The 20,109-nt window shown below is 40.5% G+C and overlaps 2 protein-coding genes across 3 annotated transcripts in view; one reads left to right on the top strand and one right to left on the bottom strand.

Moving 5' to 3' along the window:
* Nucleotides 1-20,109, bottom strand: part of iqsec1b (IQ motif and Sec7 domain ArfGEF 1b) — a 267,271-nt gene that overhangs the window by 177,619 nt on the left and 69,543 nt on the right. The gene's annotated exons all lie outside the window — the stretch shown is intronic.
* On the top strand, nucleotides 16,667-19,989 carry LOC146631493 (uncharacterized). The gene is made up of 9 exons (XM_085352983.1): nucleotides 16,667-16,751; nucleotides 17,051-17,197; nucleotides 17,430-17,611; nucleotides 17,855-17,991; nucleotides 18,113-18,206; nucleotides 18,471-18,803; nucleotides 18,992-19,166; nucleotides 19,256-19,380; nucleotides 19,579-19,989. Exons 1-9 carry the CDS (start codon nucleotides 16,667-16,669, stop codon nucleotides 19,903-19,905), a joined length of 1,605 nt encoding a protein of 534 aa, XP_085209109.1. The 3' UTR covers nucleotides 19,906-19,989.

The following is a 20,109-nucleotide window of genomic DNA, read 5'->3' as shown; positions in this document are numbered from 1 at the left end:
GGTGCAAAGCTGCAATTCAATAAGATGAAATACCCAGCTGCACATGTCACTATTGTTGGGAATTCTGAGGTCAATTATGCAGTATTCCAACGTTCTGAATCCGGTTTGTCTTTTATTTAGGTGTCACTCTGAAATGTTAGTGCTTTGGCTTAATGCAAAGCTGGAACATCCATACACACAGAGCACTGAAAGTGAAAGTTTGTCATTTGACTGATGTTTGTGGTGTAGATCGTTTCAAGATACCGGGCTGAAAAATAGTTGTTTAATGATTTGAAACACTTAAGTATAACAGATATCTGAAAAACTAAGAAATCAAATGCTTCCTTACTTCAGTGTACATATACACAGTGCTTAACAACTTTATCAGGAGAAAACACATAGAAATGTGTCAAAAACTTGTTTGGAAATACAATTAAATATTAATTTTTTAGACTTAAATTTGAGCTGGCACATCAGAATCATCTGAGAACTCAGAAATGAATCAAGGACAGCATTCAAAGCTAATATTTTTTATAGTCCCAATTCAAAGCATTCTCATTATTCTAATAAGCAGATAATTTCTGGTTTGACAGTGTTCAGTCTGATGTGTCCTCTTCACCTTGGTGAAAAAAGTAAAAGTAAATGTAAATCTTCTGAAGGCACCGCACTTGTGATTGGAAGACCCTGTGTAAAATGTAAAGCAGCACAGTAGTGTGCTGTGTGGATAAACATGCCCTACAGGACAAATGGGTTGTGGTCTTCTGTGACCTGGAGCTGCCAGTAATAATCTCTCCTCCGTGGAGGTTAAGTCCTGGAGGAAGATTTCCCACTGCCTCCCACATAAGCCTTCTGTTATCACAGGAATGCAGGTTCTGCAATCACTAAACACTTCCTCCCAAAACCTGTAAACTACAAAGTCTTACAAAGTGCTTTCAAGGACTAATTGAGTGCAGTAATTGGGGGATATGCTAGATAATCATTTACAGACCCACACAAACATAATCAATACATACATACACTGGTTCAGATTTGAGGAAAGACCCACCGCTATCAACACCTCCTCAAAATACCACATGTCTAAGTTTAGAATTGCAAAATAATACAGAAGTACTGTTAAAGTGATAGGTCATTTTTTTCACACTATTATCAGACACTAAATAAGCCAGCTCTGGTGTTACAGTACGAATGGTAGTGTCAGGAGAGTTTTTCATTACACTATATTGCTATACTGCTATCATCAAATATACAAAATGACAAGCTTATCCAAGTTAACAGCAATGAAATTTTTTGGGGAGGGAGATTCCTTCCTCCTGTTTCAATCAGTGCTAGTTTATTTTTTATCCTCAGTAGGAATAAAATTTCCCAAAACACCAGAAACTGATTGACAATATTAAACAGTCTAAAATGAAAAGAACAACCAAATCATAAAATGACTGTCAGCTTCATTCAACTTTTAAATTCACATTAAGCCAAAGCTTATTCCTACTGTGCCAACCACATGCCTAATCTTTGACACCAGAATTCCCTGCAAATGTAAAATCTTCAGCTTATTCTTTCATTTTATTAAATTGCAGCTATGCACTGGGCTGCTCCCTGCAGCATCCTGCAGTTATAAGAAGCACCTCTGGAGAAACTACAAACACGGGTTGTTGGCTTTACAAACAGTAGTGCTGCTGCGGCGCTGGGTCCATATAGTGGAGTAGGCACGCTCCAATGTGAAAATATCAACCATAACCATAACCAATTATTCACTTGATCATTCAGAAATGAGAACTTAGAGTCCAAGAATTTGTAGAAGAAATTTACAGAGCTTACAGAGATGTTTTCACACATTATTAACTCAAACTGGAAGTCAGTCTAAATCTGACATGTAGATGTCTACTGTGGCAGAATATTTATTTATTCGTTCATAAATTATATAAGTACAAAGTGAGGTTGAACATCACTGCCTACTATGTAAGGGTTGGTTGCTGGCTGCTGTCATCTGTCATAAAGAAGTAAAATGAGATAATCAGACGTGTTTTGTTATACTCACTGTCGTAGCATATAATGGTGAATAGACTGTAAAATAATGAAATAATGTTTTTGTAAAAGTTAAAAGTTATCTAAATTCTGTGGACCCCTAAACTGTTTAACATCAGGCAAATAAAGACATAACTGGGAAAAAACTCAATGAATCAATTGGTCAATGAAATCTCTATGATATTGGTGAATCTAATAATAACAATATATAATGGACAGGTTAAAGTTGCCTGAAATGATTCAATTCAATTCAATTCAATTTTATTTATATAGCGCCAAATCACAACAAAAGTCGCCTCAAGGCGCTTCATAGATACAGAGAAAAACCCAACAATCATATGACCCCCTATGAGCAAGCACTTTGGCGACAGTGGGAAGGAAAAACTCCCTTTTAACAGGAAGAAACCTCCGGCAGAACCAGGCTCAGGGAGGGGCGGGGCCATCTGCTGCGACCGGTTGGGGTGAGAGAAGGAAGACAGGATAAAAGACATGCTGTGGAAGAGAGACAGAGGTTAATAACAGATATGATTCAATGCAGAGAGGTCTGTTAATACATAGTGAGTGAGAAAGGTGACTGGAAAGGAAAAACTCAATGCATCATGGGAATCCCCGGCAGCCTACGTCTATTGCAGCATAACTAAGGGAGGATTCAGGATCACCTGGTCCAGCCCTAACTATATGCTTTAGCAAAAAGGAAAGTTTTAAGCCTAATCTTGAAAGTAGAGATAGTGTCTGTCTCCTGAATCCAAACTGGAAGCTGGTTCCACAGAAGAGGGGCCTGAAAACTGAAGGCTCTGCCTCCCATTCTACTTTTAAATACTCTAGGAACAACAAGTAGGCCTGCAGAGCGAGAGCGAAGTGCTCTAATAGGGTGATATGGTACTACAAGGTCATTAAGATAAGATGGGGCCTGATTATTTAAGACCTTGTATGTGAGGAGCAGGATTTTGAATTCAATTCTGGATTTAACAGGAAGCCAATGAAGGGAAGCCAAAACAGGAGAAATCTGCTCTCTCTTTCTAGTCCCTGTCAGGACTCTTGCTGCAGCATTTTGGATTAGCTGAAGGCTTTTCAGTGAGGTTTTTGGACATCCTGATAATAATGAGTTACAGTAGTCCAGCCTGGAAGTAATAAATGCATGAACTAGTTTTTCAGCGTCACTCTGAGACAGGATATTTCTAATTTTAGAGATGTTGCGCAAATGGAAGAACGCAGTCTTACATATTTGTTTAATATGTGCTTTGAAGGACATGTCCTGGTCAAAAATGACTCCAAGGTTCCTCACAGTGTTACTGGAGGCCAAGGTAATGCCATCCAGAGTAAGAATCTGGTTAGATACCATATTTCTAAGATTTTCAGGGCCGAGTACAATAACCTCAGTTTTATCTGAATTAAGAAGCAGAAAGTTAGCGGCCATCCAGGTCTTTATGTCTTTAAGACATTCCTGCAGTTTAACTAATTGGTGTGTGTTATCTGGCTTCATGGACAGATAGAGCTGGGTGTCATCGGCATAGCAGTGAAAATGTATGCTATGTCTTCTAATGATGCTGCCTAAGGGAAGCATGTATAATGTAAACAGAATTGGTCCTAGCACTGAACCCTGTGGAACTCCATAATTAACCTCAGTGTGTGAAGAGGACTCTCTATTTACATGCACAAACTGGAGTCTATTAGATAGATATGATACAAACCACTGCAGTACCTGTAATACCTACAGCATGTTCTAATCGCTCTAATAGGATATTATGGTCGACAGTATCGAATGCTGCACTGAGGTCTAGCAGGACAAGCACAGAGATGAGTCCACTGTCAGAGGCCATAAGAAGATCATTTGTAACCTTCACTAAAGCTGTTTCTGTGCTGTGATGAGCTCTGAAACCTGACTGAAACTGTTCAAATAAACCATTCCTCTGCAGATGATCTGTTAGCTGTTTGACAACTACTCTTTCAAGGATGTTTGATATAAAGGAAGGTTGGAGATTGGCCTATAATTAGCTAAGACTGCTGGGTCTAGAGATGCTTTTTGAGTAAAGGTTTAACTACAGCCAGCTTGAAGGCCTGTGGTACATAGCTGATTATTAGAGATAGGTTGATCATATTTAAGATCGAAGAATTAATTAATGGCAGGACTTCTTTGAGCAGTTTTGTAGGAATGGGGTCTAAAAGACACGTTGATGGCTTGGAGGAAGTAATTATTGAAGTTAACTCAGAAAGATCAATTGGAGAAAAAGAGTCTAACTTAACATCAATGGTACTAAGAGTAGCTGTAGATAATATTATATCTGTGGGATGATTATTGGTAATTTTTCCTCTAATGATAAAAATTTTATTTGTGAAGAAGTTCATGAAGTCATTACTAGTTAACGTTAAAGGGATGGTTGGCTCAAAAGAGCTCTGACTGTTTGTCAGCCTGGCTACAGTGCTGAAGAGAAACTGGGGGTTATTCTTATTTTCTTCAATCAGTGATGAATAGTAAGATGTTCTGGCTTTGCGGAGGGCTTTCTTATAAAGCAGCAAACTATTTCTCCAGGCTAAATGATGATCCTCTAAATTTGTGACACGCCATTTCCTCTCCAGATTACGAGTCATCAGAATCAGAATCAGAATACTTTATTGATCCCTGGGGGAAATTATTTTTTGTTACTGCTTTAGGCTACGTGTTTGAGAATTATACCACGGAGTCAGGTACTTCTGATTAGAGACCTTAGTTTTCACTGGAGCTACAGTATCCAGAGTCGTATGTAGTGAGGAGGTGAAATTATTAACAAGATAATCGACCTCTGTTGGGGTAGCGTTCAGATAGCTGCTCTGCTCTGTGTTGGTACAGGCATTGAAGATGATAACAGTGGGTGGATTATATTCTTAAACTTAGTTACAGCGCTTTCAGAAAGACATCTACTGTGATAAAGTCTACTCTCCACCGCTGTGTAATCAATTATTGTAAATGTAAATGTTATCAGGAAATGATCAGACAGGAGAGGGTTTTCAGGAAACACTGTTAAATGTTCAGTTTCTACGCCATATGTTAAAACAAGATCTAGAGTGTGATTAAAGTGGTGGGTGGGTTCTTTTACATTTTGAGAGAAGCCAATTGAGTCTAATAACAGATTAAATGCCATGTTGAGGCTGTCACTTTTAGCATCTACATGGATGTTAAAATCACCCACAATAATTATTTTATCTGAGGTCAGAACTAAATCAGATAAAAAGTCTGAGAAATCAGACAGAAACTCTGTGTAAGGCCCGGGTGGACGATAGATGATAACAAGTAAGACTGGTTTCTGAGTTTTACAGCTGGGGTGGACAATGTTAAGCATCAGGCTTTCAAATGAATTAAAAGTCTGTCTTGGTCTTTCATTAATTAATAGGCTGGTGTGAAAAATTGCTGCCACACCGCCCCCTCGGCCTGTGCTTCGAGGTTTCTGGTAGTTAGAATGACTCGGAGGTGTTGATTCATTTAAACTAACATAATCATCCTGCTGCAACCAGGTTTCTGTAAGGCAGAGTAAATCAATTTGTTGATCAATTATTAAGTCATGTACTAACAGAGACTTGGAGGAGAGAGACCTAATATTTAATAATCCACATTTCACTGTTTTACTCTTTGGTTCAGATGTGGATACTGTATTGTTCTTTCTTTGTAATTGTTTATGTTTAAGTTGTTTGTTGCTGGTTTTTAGTTTGTTTTTTGTCTGTTTGGGAGTTGACACAGTCTCTATGGAGATGGGTTTTTGGGGGGGTAGCAGGAGGAGAGAAGCTGCAGCTCTGCTTCCTGGTCCCAACTCTGGATAGTCATATTTTGGGGGGTTTAATAAATTTGTCCATATTTCTAGAAATGAGAGCTGCTCCATCCAAAGTGGGATGGATGCCGTCTCTCCTAACAAGACCAGGTTTCCTCCAGAAGGTTTGCCAATTATCTATGAAGCCCACATCGTTTCTGGGACACCACTCAGACAGCCAGCAATTTAAGGAGAACATGCGGCTAAACATGTCACTCCTGGTCTGATTGGGGAGGGGACCAGAGAAAACTACAGAGTCCGACATTGTTTTAGCAAAGTTGCACACCGATTCAATATTGATTTTAGTGACCTCCGATTGGCGTAACCGGGTGTCATTACTGCCGACGAGAATTATGATTTTACTGAATTTACGTTTACCCTTAGCCAGCAGTTTTAAATTTCCTTCAATGTCGCCTGCTCTGGCCCCTGGAAGACAATTGACTATGGTTGCCGGTGTCTCTAGCTTCACATGTCTGAGAACAGAATCACCAATTACCAGAGTTTGACCCCCGGCGGGTGTGTCACCGAGTGGGGAAAAACGGTTAGACACATGAACGGGTTGGTGGTGTACCTGGGGCTTCTGTTTAGGACTATGCTTCCTCCTCAACGTGACCCAGCCGCCCTCTTTCCCCAGCTGCTTGGGGTCTGCCGGGGAACAGCTAGCGGGGCCTATGCTATCTTCGGCTGCACCAGCTACAGGGGCCTGACTAGCTACAGGTGAATGAAGGGTGCGAAGCCGAGTCTCCAATTCAGTAATCCTGGCCTCCAGAGCTGCAAATATGCTACATTTGTTACAGATATCATTACTGCTAAAGGAGGCCGAGGAGTAACTAAACATCTGACACAATGAGCAAGAAAGTGCAGGAGGGACAGGTGAAGTAGCCATGGTGCTAATGAGTCGGCTACGAGCTAAGCTAAGCTAGCGAAACAGTACAGACAGTGAGTGAATACTTAGGCTATAAATTAGGTAGTGAGTACACAGAAAGTGTGCTTCGGATGAAGCACGTGAAAATTATACTATGAAAGAAGAATGTATTTAAAAGTTGTTAATTAAATTGCTAAGCAAATAAGCTACTCAGAAACACCACTGTGTTTGAGCAGGAACAGGAAGTGATACTCTACCGCAGAGCGAGCAAACACCAAGTGACAGCGCCAAATGATCTGGAACAGTGTTCTGCCACCTTCAGTCAATGAGCAAAAAAACTGACACACATTTGATGTATATTACTGTAATGATCTTTTTTTCATGATGGCATGGAGATACTTTGCTCAGAGATAAAGATAAATAAATAAAAGCATCTCATGACCCACTTACACTCTCAACAGATCCTTTTTTCTTTTTATCCCTGTGATGTGTTCATGGTACAGATTTAAAGCTACAGCTGGTGTTTCATCAACCAGTTAATGCCACTAAAGAGGAGCGAGCGAGTAACAGATTAAGTTGCAGGTAATTTCAAACAGCTTTTTAAGCAGCTGAAGAAATATTACTAAACACAAAAATTGTTTCTGTGCAGTTTTTCACTAGTGTGCAGTTGCTGTGTTACCCAGGGAGAGAAAAAACAGATGAATGTGTAACACTGAGAGATGGAGGAAGTTGTAAAAGTGGGATATTGCAAAGATAAGCACTGATCAGCAGGTGAAATTTAGCAAACGCGAAATTTAAATCTTACCGTCCCAATTTATTTTAAAGGTTTTAAATCAAAAACTGAGACTTTCTGCTGAATTGTGTTTCGTAAAACATCTTGCAAAAAATAAATAAAGTAAATTAATGTTATTCAAACTGCATCAAACCTTTATAGTACAGTTTGGTCCAAAGCACTCTGGTTAGCTTGCAGTACTGTGGTGAAGTTTACAATGACACCAGACATGGTTTTCATGGTCAGGCTTCGGTTAGAGTGTAGCAAACATCTATTAAAATAAAAGTTGATGATGATGATTAGATTCACTCATTGACTTCTCCCACTGATCACATGCAGTGTGTCTGTATTATAAAACAGGCACACTGCATCATTACATTTGTCTGTAAATGCAATTTACATTGTTACTAATCACTATACAGCTACAACCACGATATTTTGTGAGCCCACCGTGTTTTCTATACAGTCTAAGGTCTCCAAACACGGGTGGAGCATGTTACAGCAGTTGCATATTTTGAAAGTGACCTGTCCCATCCCCCACTGCAGAGGCAACGAACACTGGTCAGTGAGTTATTTACTTTCAGGGTCATGCATCACTGCAGCCACACTGACTGTACAAAAAAAACAATCATCTGCATTTGGTTTCCTGAGGGAGAAGAGAGCAGGGAGAGGAGGAGGGTGTGGGAGGTTGGGGGTCAGGTTCCACTGGTAATGGTGTCGGTGAGGAGTCAATACTGTATGCTCCCTCTCTTAATCAGCACACTACAACAAGGTCAGCTCCTCTGGAAACTGCTGCACCGTGGCCGATCCAGCACCATCTGTGGTGGTGGTGTCCGAGCCCTGCTGCAGCACACGGGACACAAGAACTTTGTCATGGGCGTGTGACGGCACAGTCTTCAGGAAAAAACAACAACAACAATTACAAAAAAAAAAAAAAACCACTGTGACTTCTTAACTTGTTCCTGTTGGATGAATAACATCCGCTAGTTATGTAACACAGAGTCGGCTGTTTGCTGTGCTACTCAAACAACAGGTTTAAGCGGTTTTCCTTTACATAATACCAAAATCCAAATCTTTTTCTTTCCTCTAGATGAGCCGTAAGCATGCTTACTAATGGCATTACTCAAACAAGAGGGCCACAGCTCTCTAATGTCAGATATCCTGATATTCTTTTAGTCTATGGGTTTGTGTTTTCTAAGGCAAATGCTCTTACACAACAGGGAACTCATGTCCTGATAGATTTAAAATATTGACGTGTGCTGATTATGACAAGATCAGATTATTGTTTTTGCTAAAAGTGAAATTTGTAAAAATGGTGATTAATCTGACAGAGTGAAATATTGAAGGAATCCAATTAACCTTTCCTGATTCAGCGTGAGGCTTTTGGAAATCGGCTTTGCTGTGGTGTGCCTCCCACTATCGTTCTCGCCATCTCTTTTCTCTCATCAGCTTTGCATCACTGGAGTCCAGAGGGAGAGACATTTATAAGCCTCAGTAGTAAATACAAAGAGTTAATTATTCATGGAGCCTACTATCCAGTTATTACCATGTAAGGAGGAAGGGGGGAAAAGGAGGAAAACCTCTCAATTAATTATTGTAGTTTATGGCACTTTCGAGCATGAGTGTCTGGAATCTGTGTTACAGGGGAATCTTTGTTTACAACTGGGCCACTCGGCTGTGTCGTTCGTCATCACCACAGGCTCAAAGAATCGCTTCATAGTGCATTCACTGCCTATATCTCCTTATCCCCCAGGAGCAGATCAAGGAACGGAAAAATAAACAGAGGCCTCGTAACACATAAGCACAATTAGGAATGCCAGCCCGCCAGGCAGCGCAGTTCATGAAGGATAACATACAACTTTCAGGGGAACGCCGAACAAAACGGAATGTGTCAAAGAGTCAGGCCTTTACAATTTATCATCCTCTGTCAAACACATTAGCAGAGCTGTATGACGCAAAAATTTCCCCGTTGTGGGATCAATAAAGTCTTATCTTATCTTATGTTGCTGTTCCCGTGGACGTGAGAACTTGCATCCACAGTTTCTCTGAGGAAAACAGTCCTAGTTGCTTCAGAAGTCCATTCCTGCCCTGAGTCAAGCTGTTGTATGTCTCTGCATATTTAGTGCCATAATGACGATTCAAATTTTAAGCAATCTAACAAAGGCAAGAAGCCTAAAAACACTGTTTAAAAAGTAACGTGTTATGGTAGCTTTACAAAAGTTGACATTTCTCATGACAGTATGAATGTCAAGACTTTGGTGTTAACAGTGAGTGCCTTTAGTGTAAGAGGGCTGTTTTTAGAGAAGTTAGACAGAGCAGAGCTGAACACAGTCATGACCGTGGGAAATTTCCTCACACAGGTGTGTTGATGCCACGTGATAGTCCATAACCACTTCTACAGCCAAGTTATCCTTGGGGGTGCTTCTTCTTATACAATGCAATGTCAGCAAACAAAACAGTGGATTTCTGCCAGCAGAGCAACTTTTCAGCTGGAATAATATGTAATGCATCAACCCCGTGTGACCTGGTGTGTCAAAGAAGTTAAAAATGGTTCATCCTGCTCTCACCCCAGGGACGAAGGAGACAGCAGGAGGTCAAAGGAAGAAGAGAAGGTTAAAAGTAGACCTGCTGACAGACCTGACTTCTGCAAATTGACACCCTTGGAACACCAGAGGGTTCTGTTGTACTCAGGCTATTGAGAACTGTGGCAACACAGGTCAGGTTCCTGATATATAGTATCTCACAAAAGTGACTACACTCCTCACATTTTTGTAAATAGTTTGTTCTATTTTTTCATGGGACAACACTGAAGTTATGACACTCTGATACAATGTAAAGTAGTCAGTGTACAGCTTGTACAACAGTGTAAATTTGCTGTCACCTCTAAATAACTCAACATACATCCATTAATGTCTAAGCTGCTGGCAACAAAAGTGAGTACAACCTTAAGTGAAAATGTCCAAACTGTGCTCAAAGTTTCATTTTTTTGTGTGGCAACCATTATTTTCCAACACTGCCTTAACTCTGTTGATCGTGGAGTTCACTAGAGCTTCACAGGGTGCCACTGGAATCCTCTTCCACTCCTCCATGATGACATCACGGACCTGGTGGATGTTAGGGACCCTGCGGTCCTCCACCTTCCATTTGAGGATGCCCCACAGATGTTCAATAGGGTTTAAGTCTGGAGACATGCTTGGCCAGTCCTTTACCCTCAGTTGATTTAGCAGGGCACTGGTCTTTTTGGAGGTGTGTTTGGGATTGTTATCATGTTGGAATATTGTCCTGTTGCCCAGTTTCTGAAGGGAGGGGATCATGCTCTGCTTCAGTATGTCACAGTACATGTTGGCATTCATGGTTCCGTCAATTAACTGTAGCTCCCCGCACCAGCAGCACTCTTGCAGCCCCAAACAATGACATCCCACCACCATGCTTGACTGTAGCCAAGACACACTTGTCTTTGTACTCCTCACCGGGTTGTCACCACACACCCCTGACACCATCTGAACCAAATAAGTTTATCTTGGTCTCATCAGACCACAGGTAATCCGTGTCCTTAGTCTGCTTGTCTTCAGCAAAATGTTCTGGTCTTTCTTGTACATTATCTTTGTAACGTGGGACCCAAGAAACATACGCTGGAGCGAATATGACGACAGCAGAACTTTTATTTAATACTGTGGTTTGTTTACTGGGACACAGACACTCCCGCTCTCTCTCTGCTGTCACGTCCGCTTTCCCCCTCCGACTGTCACTGCCGACATATAAAGAGACACAATCACTGTCAGATCCCAGCACACCTGTTCACCCCGCCCCTGCGCCGCCCCGGGAGCTCACTGCATCACCCCTCCTCTGCAGCTGGCCAGAGACCACACCCACGCCACAATCTTTAGACGAGGCTTCCTTCTGGGACGACAGCCATGTGATGCAGTGTGTGGCGTATGGTGTGAGCACTGACAGGCTGACCCTCCACGCCTTCTGCAGCAATGCTGGTAGCACTCATACATCTGTTTTCAAAAGACAACCTCTGGATATGACGCTGAGCACGTGCGCTCAACTTCTTTGGTCGACCATGGTGCGGGTTGTTCTGAGTGGAACCTGTCCTGTTAAACCGCTGTATGGTCTTGACCACCGTGCTGCAGCTCAGTCTCAGGGTGTTGAGTATATTCTTATAGCCTAGGCCATCTTTATGTAGAGAAACATTTCTCTTTTTCACATCCTTGCATCCTTGAATTCTTTGCCATGATGTGCCATGTTAGACTTCCAGTGAGCAGTATGAGAGAGTGTGAGAGCAATAACACCAGATTCAACACACCTTCTCTGCACTGGAGACTTTGTAACACTAACGAGCCACATGACAACAGGAAGGGAAATTGAGCACAGTTTGGACCTTTTCACTTAAGGTTGTACTCACTTTTGTTGCCAGCAGTTTAGACATTAATGGATGTGTGTTGAGTTATTTAGAGGTGACAGCAAATTTACACTGTTGTACAGGCTGTACACTGTATCAAAGTGTCATATCTTCAGTGTTATAGAACAAAATATTTACAAAAATGTGAGGAGTGTACTGACGTTTGTGAGATGCTGTATATACATATACAGGGAGTGCAGAATTATTAGGCAAATGAGTATTTTGTCCACATCATCCTCTTCATGCATGTTGTCTTACTCCAAGCTGTATAGACTTGAAAGCCTACTACCAATTAAGCATATTAGGTGATGTGCATCTCTGTAATGAGAAGGGGTGTGGTCTAATGACATCAACACCCTATATCAGGTGTGCATAATTATTAGGCAACGTCCTTTCCTTTGGCAAAATGGGTCAAAAGAAGGACTTGACAGGCTCAGAAAAGTCAAAAATAGTGAGATATCTTGCAGAGGGATGCAGCAGTCTCAAAATTGCAAAGCTTCTGAAGCGTGATCATCGAACAATCAAGCGTTTCATTCAAAATAGTCAACAGGGTCGCAAGAAGCGTGTGGAAAAACCAAGGTGCAAAATAACTGCCCACGAACTGAGAAAAGTCAAGCGTGCAGCTGCCAAGATGCCACTGCCACCAGTTTGGCCATATTTCAGAGCTGCAACATCACTGGAGTGCCCAAAAGCACAAGGTGTGCAATACTCAGAGACATGGCCAAGGTAAGAAAGGCTGAAAGACGACCACCACTGAACAAGACACACAAGCTGAAACGTCAAGACTGGGCCAAGAAATATCTCAAGACTGGTTTTTCTAAGGTTTTATGGACTGATGAAATGAGAGTGAGTCTTGATGGGCCAGATGGATGGGCCCGTGGCTGGATTGGTAAAGGCAGAGAGCTCCAGTCTGACTCAGACGCCAGCAAGGTGGAGGTGGAGTACTGGTTTGGGCTGGTATCATCAAAGATGACCTTGTGGTCATCTTTCGGGTTGAGGATGGAGTCAAGCTCAACTCCCAGTCCTACTGCCAGTTTCTGGAAGACACCTTCTTCAAGCAGTGGTACAGGAAGAAGTCTGCATCCTTCAAGAAAAACATGATTTTCATGCAGGACAATGCTCCATCACACGCGTCCAAGTACTCCACAGCGTGGCTGGCAAGAAAGGGTATAAAAGAAGAAAAACTAATGACATGGCCTCCTTGTTCACCTGATCTGAACCCCATTGAGAACCTGTGGTCCATCATCAAATGTGAGATTTACAAGGAGGGAAAACAGTACACCTCTCTGAACAGTGTCTGGGAGGCTGTGGTTGCTGCTGCACGCAATGTTGATGGTGAACAGATCAAAACACTGACAGAATCCATGGATGGCAGGCTTTTGAGTGTCCTTGCAAAGAAAGGTGGCTATATTGGTCGCTGATTTGTTTTTGAATGTCAGAAATGTATATTTGTGAATGTGGAGATGTTATATTGGTTTCACTGGTAAAAATAAATCATTGAAATGGGTATATATTTGTTTTTTGTTAAGTTGCCTAATAATTATGCACAGTAATAGTCACCTGCACACACAGATATCCCCCTAAAATAGCTACAACTAAAAACAAACTAAAAACTACTTCCAAAAACATTCAGCTTTGATATTAATGAGTTTTTTGGGTTCATTGAGAACATGGTTGTTGTTCAATAATAAAATTATTCCTCAAAAATACAATAATACAATAATTCTGCACTCCCTGTATATGTATGCACGCCTGTGTGTGTAAAAAACATCAGTAACATTAGCCATCTTAGCCAAGTTAGCTTGAAAGGTAATTAACTCTAACAAGGTTTTTCATGAACATTTCCAACAAACCACAAGATATGTTTAAGTCGTATTTGTCAGAAAGCTCACTTGAAGTCTGAGTACAATGTCAGTGATTTATGCTGTGCTGTAATTTAAGTAGACACCAGAAAGATGAATATATCGAGTGTTCAGGTCGTATATTTGCTTATTATTGAAAGAAGTCGTTTTTGATAGATTGTGCGCAGTGTTATTTCAGTCAGTTGTCATTCACAGCCATTCACAGTGAGTGAGAGGATGGGTGGCATTGACATTCATCAGTTTCCTGGACAGCTGTAGAAAAGAAAAAGAATCTGAGAGCACCGAGGAACGAGAAGCTGTCAGATGAGAGAAGTAGACTATATAGTAGTGAAAGAGATGAGTCAGTGTTTCCTGATTTAATAATCATTGTCATTCAGGTCAGAAATAGAGAATAATCCATTCCTGAACATCATGAAGAAAAACACCACTTGTTTACTGATATTCTTTTATGCTCAGCGTGGTGGAGTGCTTGAGTAATGAGAGAAGGAGAGAGAAAACCATGAAGCTGCTGACAGGGCAGAGAGAGTAGGTGACACAAGTGAGAGTGAGAAAAGCAGCGAATATTGAAGGTTAAGATTATATAAAGGCAAAAAAGAGAAAAGCGAATAGAGCAATGCAATACAATGGAGAGATATATGTCTGAATAAACATGAATAAATAAATAAATTCAACCTATTTGTAATTTAAAGCTGAATGACATGAAACTATGAAAAACAAACCTCTGGAGTCCACATCTAAAAAAAATGCTGGTGACTGCTTGCCTACCAAAATATCTCCTTTGGTAGTTCATGCAGCAACAGACATCTCTAGGATCATAAAACCATTCACACACACACACACACACACACACACACACACACACACACACACACACACACACACACACACACACACACACACACACGCTGAGTCACAAGGTAAAAAAATATCATGCTTTCACATCTGGTAAAAACTGGAAATACAGGGCTTTAAATGAAGGCCCCACATTCTTCCTATTAGCAGTTTGAAATCAGAGATAAAGGACAAAAAAGTTAAAAAGCACAAGAAATGAAATCCATCACACTATCGGGGTAGCTTTAATTTCATGGATATTACCATCTGTTGCAGACAAAAGGCAGTGTGGTACGGCAATTAGACGAAAGGAAGCTGAGGCTGAAAAGCTGGTGTGCCATATATTATTGTTACAAAATAATCTCCGGGATAACTCTGACGACAAATCCATTTCTTAACCTCAGCATGTTAAAACACTCAGCGTGTTAGAACACTCGTGGATTTCACTTCAGGTCATACTCACATTATTAGTGAGCGTCACAATTTTACCTTCCCAACAAAGGCAACAAACAAAATTTGAGTTTGTTACTCGGGGCGCTCATTAAATTGTCATGTACACAGCAAAATCCGAAGTGTTGATGTGAGTTAAAATTACTGGTGTTAAAAATTTCGAGTTGAAAAGTGTTGGTTTGAGAGTTACAGTAACACTAACGGTGCTGAAAAAGCTCTGTAGCCGGAGTTATTTCAAAGAGTCAATACTATAACACTCATTTGGAGTTGATTTCCACATCCGGGTTTTTCGCGCTCATGGGCATGAGGAGTCCGCCAGAAGTTTGCTGTCAAGATCGAGGAGGTTGTTCAGGTAAGAACTATACAACAAGACCTATGATATTTTATCATTATTAAATATTGTAACTAACTAGCCTATAACATTATTTATCAGAAGCATGCAATATTTTCCTAATGTGGAGTGTATTCATCTGCGGTAAGAGATGGGATTCGTTAGCTTAGGTAGCTAAACTATCCTCTATAACAAGTTAATATTGCAGCGAAAATAAATGCGTGCTCAATATAATTCTCAATTCTAGTTAGTTCTAATGTCATAAGAGAAATGCTTTCCAGTGTTCAATGCTTATTAAATGAAACGAGGGAGGAGTTAGCTATCCTCTGGATATGTTAAATGTAATGTTAAAATTTGAATTTGTGGTAGCCTAGCTGGCAGCTAAGACAAATGCGTTTAGCCCACTGCTTTTAAGGGAAGCGAACATTCGCCTCAGAAATATCCTATTTAAAAGTGAACTAAACAATCACATGGAGACGTTCAAGTCAAGTTTTGGAAAGCGTCAAGATAGGCTAATTACACGTGCTACCAGCGAGTTTAGCAGTAGCCTAGCCTACAAATCTTTGAAGTGGCAGGGGGTTATGGAATTCTGTTAGATGTTAGTGACCAAGCAAGGCGCGCTGCGTTTGTGCATGGATTGCTTGCTAACGGTTAGGATATATCATACATGTTGTAGTAGGCCTAATCTAAGGGAACATTTTCCCCTTTTCTACAGTTTTAGTGAAATAGGCTACCATCCAGTGTTTAAGACAAAGCGGTATAACGACTGAGGGTCGTTGACGTCGCCTCCACTGATAATCCTAGCATGTCGTGTCACAAAACAACCACCACAAAGTAGCAACTAGCCAGACGGCTGTGCATGTGTCAGAAACTCCCGATATAAATGTAAGACTTGCACTCATTAATTTACAGTATAAGGGATATTTGTTGTCATAAGTGAAAGCGTGATGAAGGCAGGTGTGCGTTCAACAGGAAATTTTATGTGGATTATCATCCTGACATGGTTTAAACAGAGATGCTTTTCCCCAAGTAGGCTACAGCGATTTACTCGCAACATAGCAGAACTAAGTATCTAGCCTGCGTGCAGACGAGAAGATCGCCGTTGTCGTCTTATAAACATGTGGATGGGTGGATAATTCATTGGATGCTATTTCTGTGTACCCAAGTTCAGCTATTTTAGTGCGCAGGGGGAAGCCAAATTATGTTCCTGAGGTTGAAGTGGTCTGTCACCCCTTCACAGATCATCACACAATGTATAGCCTAATATTTTCTTAAAGTTGTCCGGATTTGTTGCCACTTAAGCTATGGTTTAAATATATGGTAAAAAATATTCTGTGCCCCCTTCTCTCCACCAGGTGCTGTTGTAAGACATGTTGCTGAAAGTGAAATACCTCAATGTAAAGAAGTACATTAAATTGCACGCAGGATTCACTTATCTAGAATTCATCAGTGAAGGTAAGATAACCTGGCAGAACAAAATTTGTTGCACATGTATCAGTTCATCATGTTTGCATCTCATCTATTTAAAAAACGAATTAAATGTTAACACATTTTATTTTAATGTGTGACATTAAAAACAGTACAGAGCAGTAGGCCTAGGCCTATATTGTTGCTGCAGACTTGTCTAATTTAACCATTTTAAAGACAGGTAAAACAGCTGTTAATAAATATTAGCTAAATAAAAAAGTCAAAATTAGTTTTTAAAAAAGTTTTTCAGGCGTTTTAGGTGACATTATGCTTATCTTTTTGTAAAGCCAAAACCAAGTTTGGACTTCCGGATGCTGCTGACCTTGATATTTTCGATGAAACTGACACAGCTGTCGAAGAAGACATTTTTCTGGAGTTACTGGAGGCCCAACCAGACCTATGCCTGACAATACGTGAAAAGATTTCAGATGAAGGTAAATGTTATCATAACTTAAATTTTCATAGTATAGCCCACTCAATGTAGAGCCAAGTTCTTTTGCTCTTGATGCAGATGACATTGACCTGTCTTCATGCAATATACATGACAGTGGACAGGGCTGGGTCATATTTGTATAGAATGTTGTCTGAACATGAACATTGAAATTGTGTTATTAATGGCATTGTGGAGTAGCCTAAAGAAAGTTAACCAAATCATCTCTCCCAAAGATTTTTGTCCTTTAGCTCATTCCACACCATCCTCCTCGGATACATTATCTTCCCTCACGGACACTATATCACTTTCATCAAGTGACAGTGACCTCAGGGAAAAGGGCATTCCTGCAGGCCGCAGTAGATCCAGCAAAGACAGTTCTGCACCAAATGTTTCTGTGTCAGAGGCTGCAAAAGAGGTAATTGAGAACAGAAAATGTCTTTTGTATTTTTGAGTTGACACCATTTATACTGTAGATTGTTATACAAATTGAAATTCAAAACATGGTGGTTCCCAACTTGCCCTGTATGAAAAAATGTTAGTAGAAGTTAGTGCTTCTTGCTAGATATGTCTTTCACAGGTTTGTTGACATTCCTCTAAACTTTCACCTTTACTGACAAACAAGTTTTTATTGTTATTATTTTCCCTTTTATATGAGCAGATGGTTAAAAATGCCTTGACTAGGAAACCTGGTGGAGAGGAAATTCTTGAAGAATACAATGCCGAAAATTCACTGAGCCACCGCACCCGGCGGCAGCTTGTTAACATATTGGCAAGTGATATGACTGAGAGACATGGGTAAGAGTAATAGTACCTAATAAAAAAGTAAAGATGGGCCATATGGAATATTCTTGTAATGTATACTGCAGTAAAGACACATACTTCTGATTTAACATTGTCAATTGTATTTCCTCTATAGCAGAATTCCCTCCCGTAAGCAAAAGGAGAAATATGCCCTTGGAATAATTACACTCTTTCCCTCATTGAAGGATCCATTTTCTCCAAACGGCTATGTAAGTCATGCAGTGATTGTAAAACAGCACATTATTTAGTTTTCATCATGGAATAATTACATCAGCTAAATGATTTAAAAGAGAAATCTTAATTCCTCTTTCGTAATAACTATTGTCATAAAACTGTATTGAAATTGTGGATGTTGTTTAACATGTATTGCACCTGTTACATGATAATAGTCCTTGGGTTTCTTTTTGCTGAATCTGCAAAGTCTGTAAGATCGCATTTGATGTTTATTTTTCATCTATGTTTAAATGTGACAGGAGCATTTCTACGACGGAGTGAAAGGCACTGGATATGTAGCGTGGCGCCTCAAAACCATGTCCAGGTCTACAACCAAACGGCCAGTGAAGGAAGTCCCAGTGCATCAAGAACAAGGGCCTAAGCGCAGAAGATTAGCAACCACATTGCCTCAGCAACTTGATGGAGATGCCTGCAAGGAGGCCATCTCATTTCTTGTTCACTCTCCTGATGAAGCAAGTGTATTTCAGAAGATGAAAATGACGTTCCAACATCGCCAGGATCTGGTGCATGATCCACAAAGAACTGCAGATGTCTTCAAAACATTTCCACGCTTTTTGGATGTCAAAGGACTAGTAAGTCAAATCACTTGATATTTTCAACTGTTAATCCTTTTTTTTTTGTTTTGCTGATGTGGATGGCAACAGTAAAAGATGTGATCATTGGTCATCCCAGTCAGGCTATATCCCATATTGGTCAAAATCACATTGCAATGTAAACAATGTTGAGCACCGTCTTTATGTCCTGTGTGTATGATGAACAGGTCAATCAAGACTTCCTGCTGCTGTTTGGTGCTGAAACAGCCACCAAGTTGCTTGAGAAGTGGGACATGTCATTCAAGCCAAAGGTTATTAAAGAAGCCAAACAGCTGACTCAGTCAACTGACCTGTGTCATTTGATAAAAGCTGCTGAGAAACCAACAGAGAGTGATGCAAATGGTAGGCGTCGCACCATGCTTGTTTGATTTTAATAATATTTATTTTTACCTGTCATTTTGAAATTGTTTTATAAATTCAACCATACACAGACTGGGACAGTGACATGGCCTCTCTGCTGCTACTCCTTCAACTTTTGCCACCCACAGCTGGACGAAAGAGGAGAACCAAAATAAGTCCAACTGATGCAGCACACAAAATGGTGCACTTTCACAAGGTAAATATGTTGTCTCACTTTTTAAAATCCTACAAAACACTTTTTCAGTTTTTGCACTTTTTAGTTTTCCTCTCCATGAAGTATGTGTCTTAGTATTTTGTAATAAGTTAGCAAGGCACATAATGTCAAACTGAATGAATGGTTCATACTCAGCAAGTATAAGCTAGGCCTATATGTCAATATCTCATTTGTTTTTAGTCATGCTGCAGCATTGATGAACACTTGCAAGCAAGAGATGGTAAACAACCATACATCCTCGCTGTTGGTCGAACCCAGAACAGCATTGACACCTTCTACATCGCAGTGGACAAACAGCTCATCCCCTGCCAAGCCACCAGCTCACTCAGTGCTTTTGATGAACTTTTCAAATCCCACTACGTGTTCAACTTATCTTACGACGAGTCACTGGTTCATCTCTACAGTTTTGTGCAGACCACCATATTCAACATTGATGCCACCTCAACAGATGAGTCACCACGTGTTCGTGAGTTGCGTGCCAAAATGTTGAATGAGAACCATGTTTAAATGTTTTATCTGTCAAACTCTGCATAGCACCAGTCAGGCTTTGATAAGTCATTTGCGACTAGGTCACAGTTTTTATCCAAGCACCAAATTTAAGTTGGCTTGTTCACAAGATGGTTGCAGCCGTCAGTTCACTACATATTCTGGTTTAAAAAAACATTTAAATAGTGTTCATGATGAAGATTGTTGTCAAAGTGGTGATGCAGA

Source organism: Diplotaxodon limnothrissa, linkage group LG5, assembly GCF_057381915.1.
Source record: "Diplotaxodon limnothrissa isolate DT_005_m linkage group LG5, D_limnothrissa_male_GT1.1, whole genome shotgun sequence".
Taxonomy (NCBI): domain Eukaryota; kingdom Metazoa; phylum Chordata; class Actinopteri; order Cichliformes; family Cichlidae; genus Diplotaxodon; species Diplotaxodon limnothrissa.
Note: the sequence above shows the minus strand (reverse complement) of the source record. Positions and strands in the feature narration are given on the sequence as shown.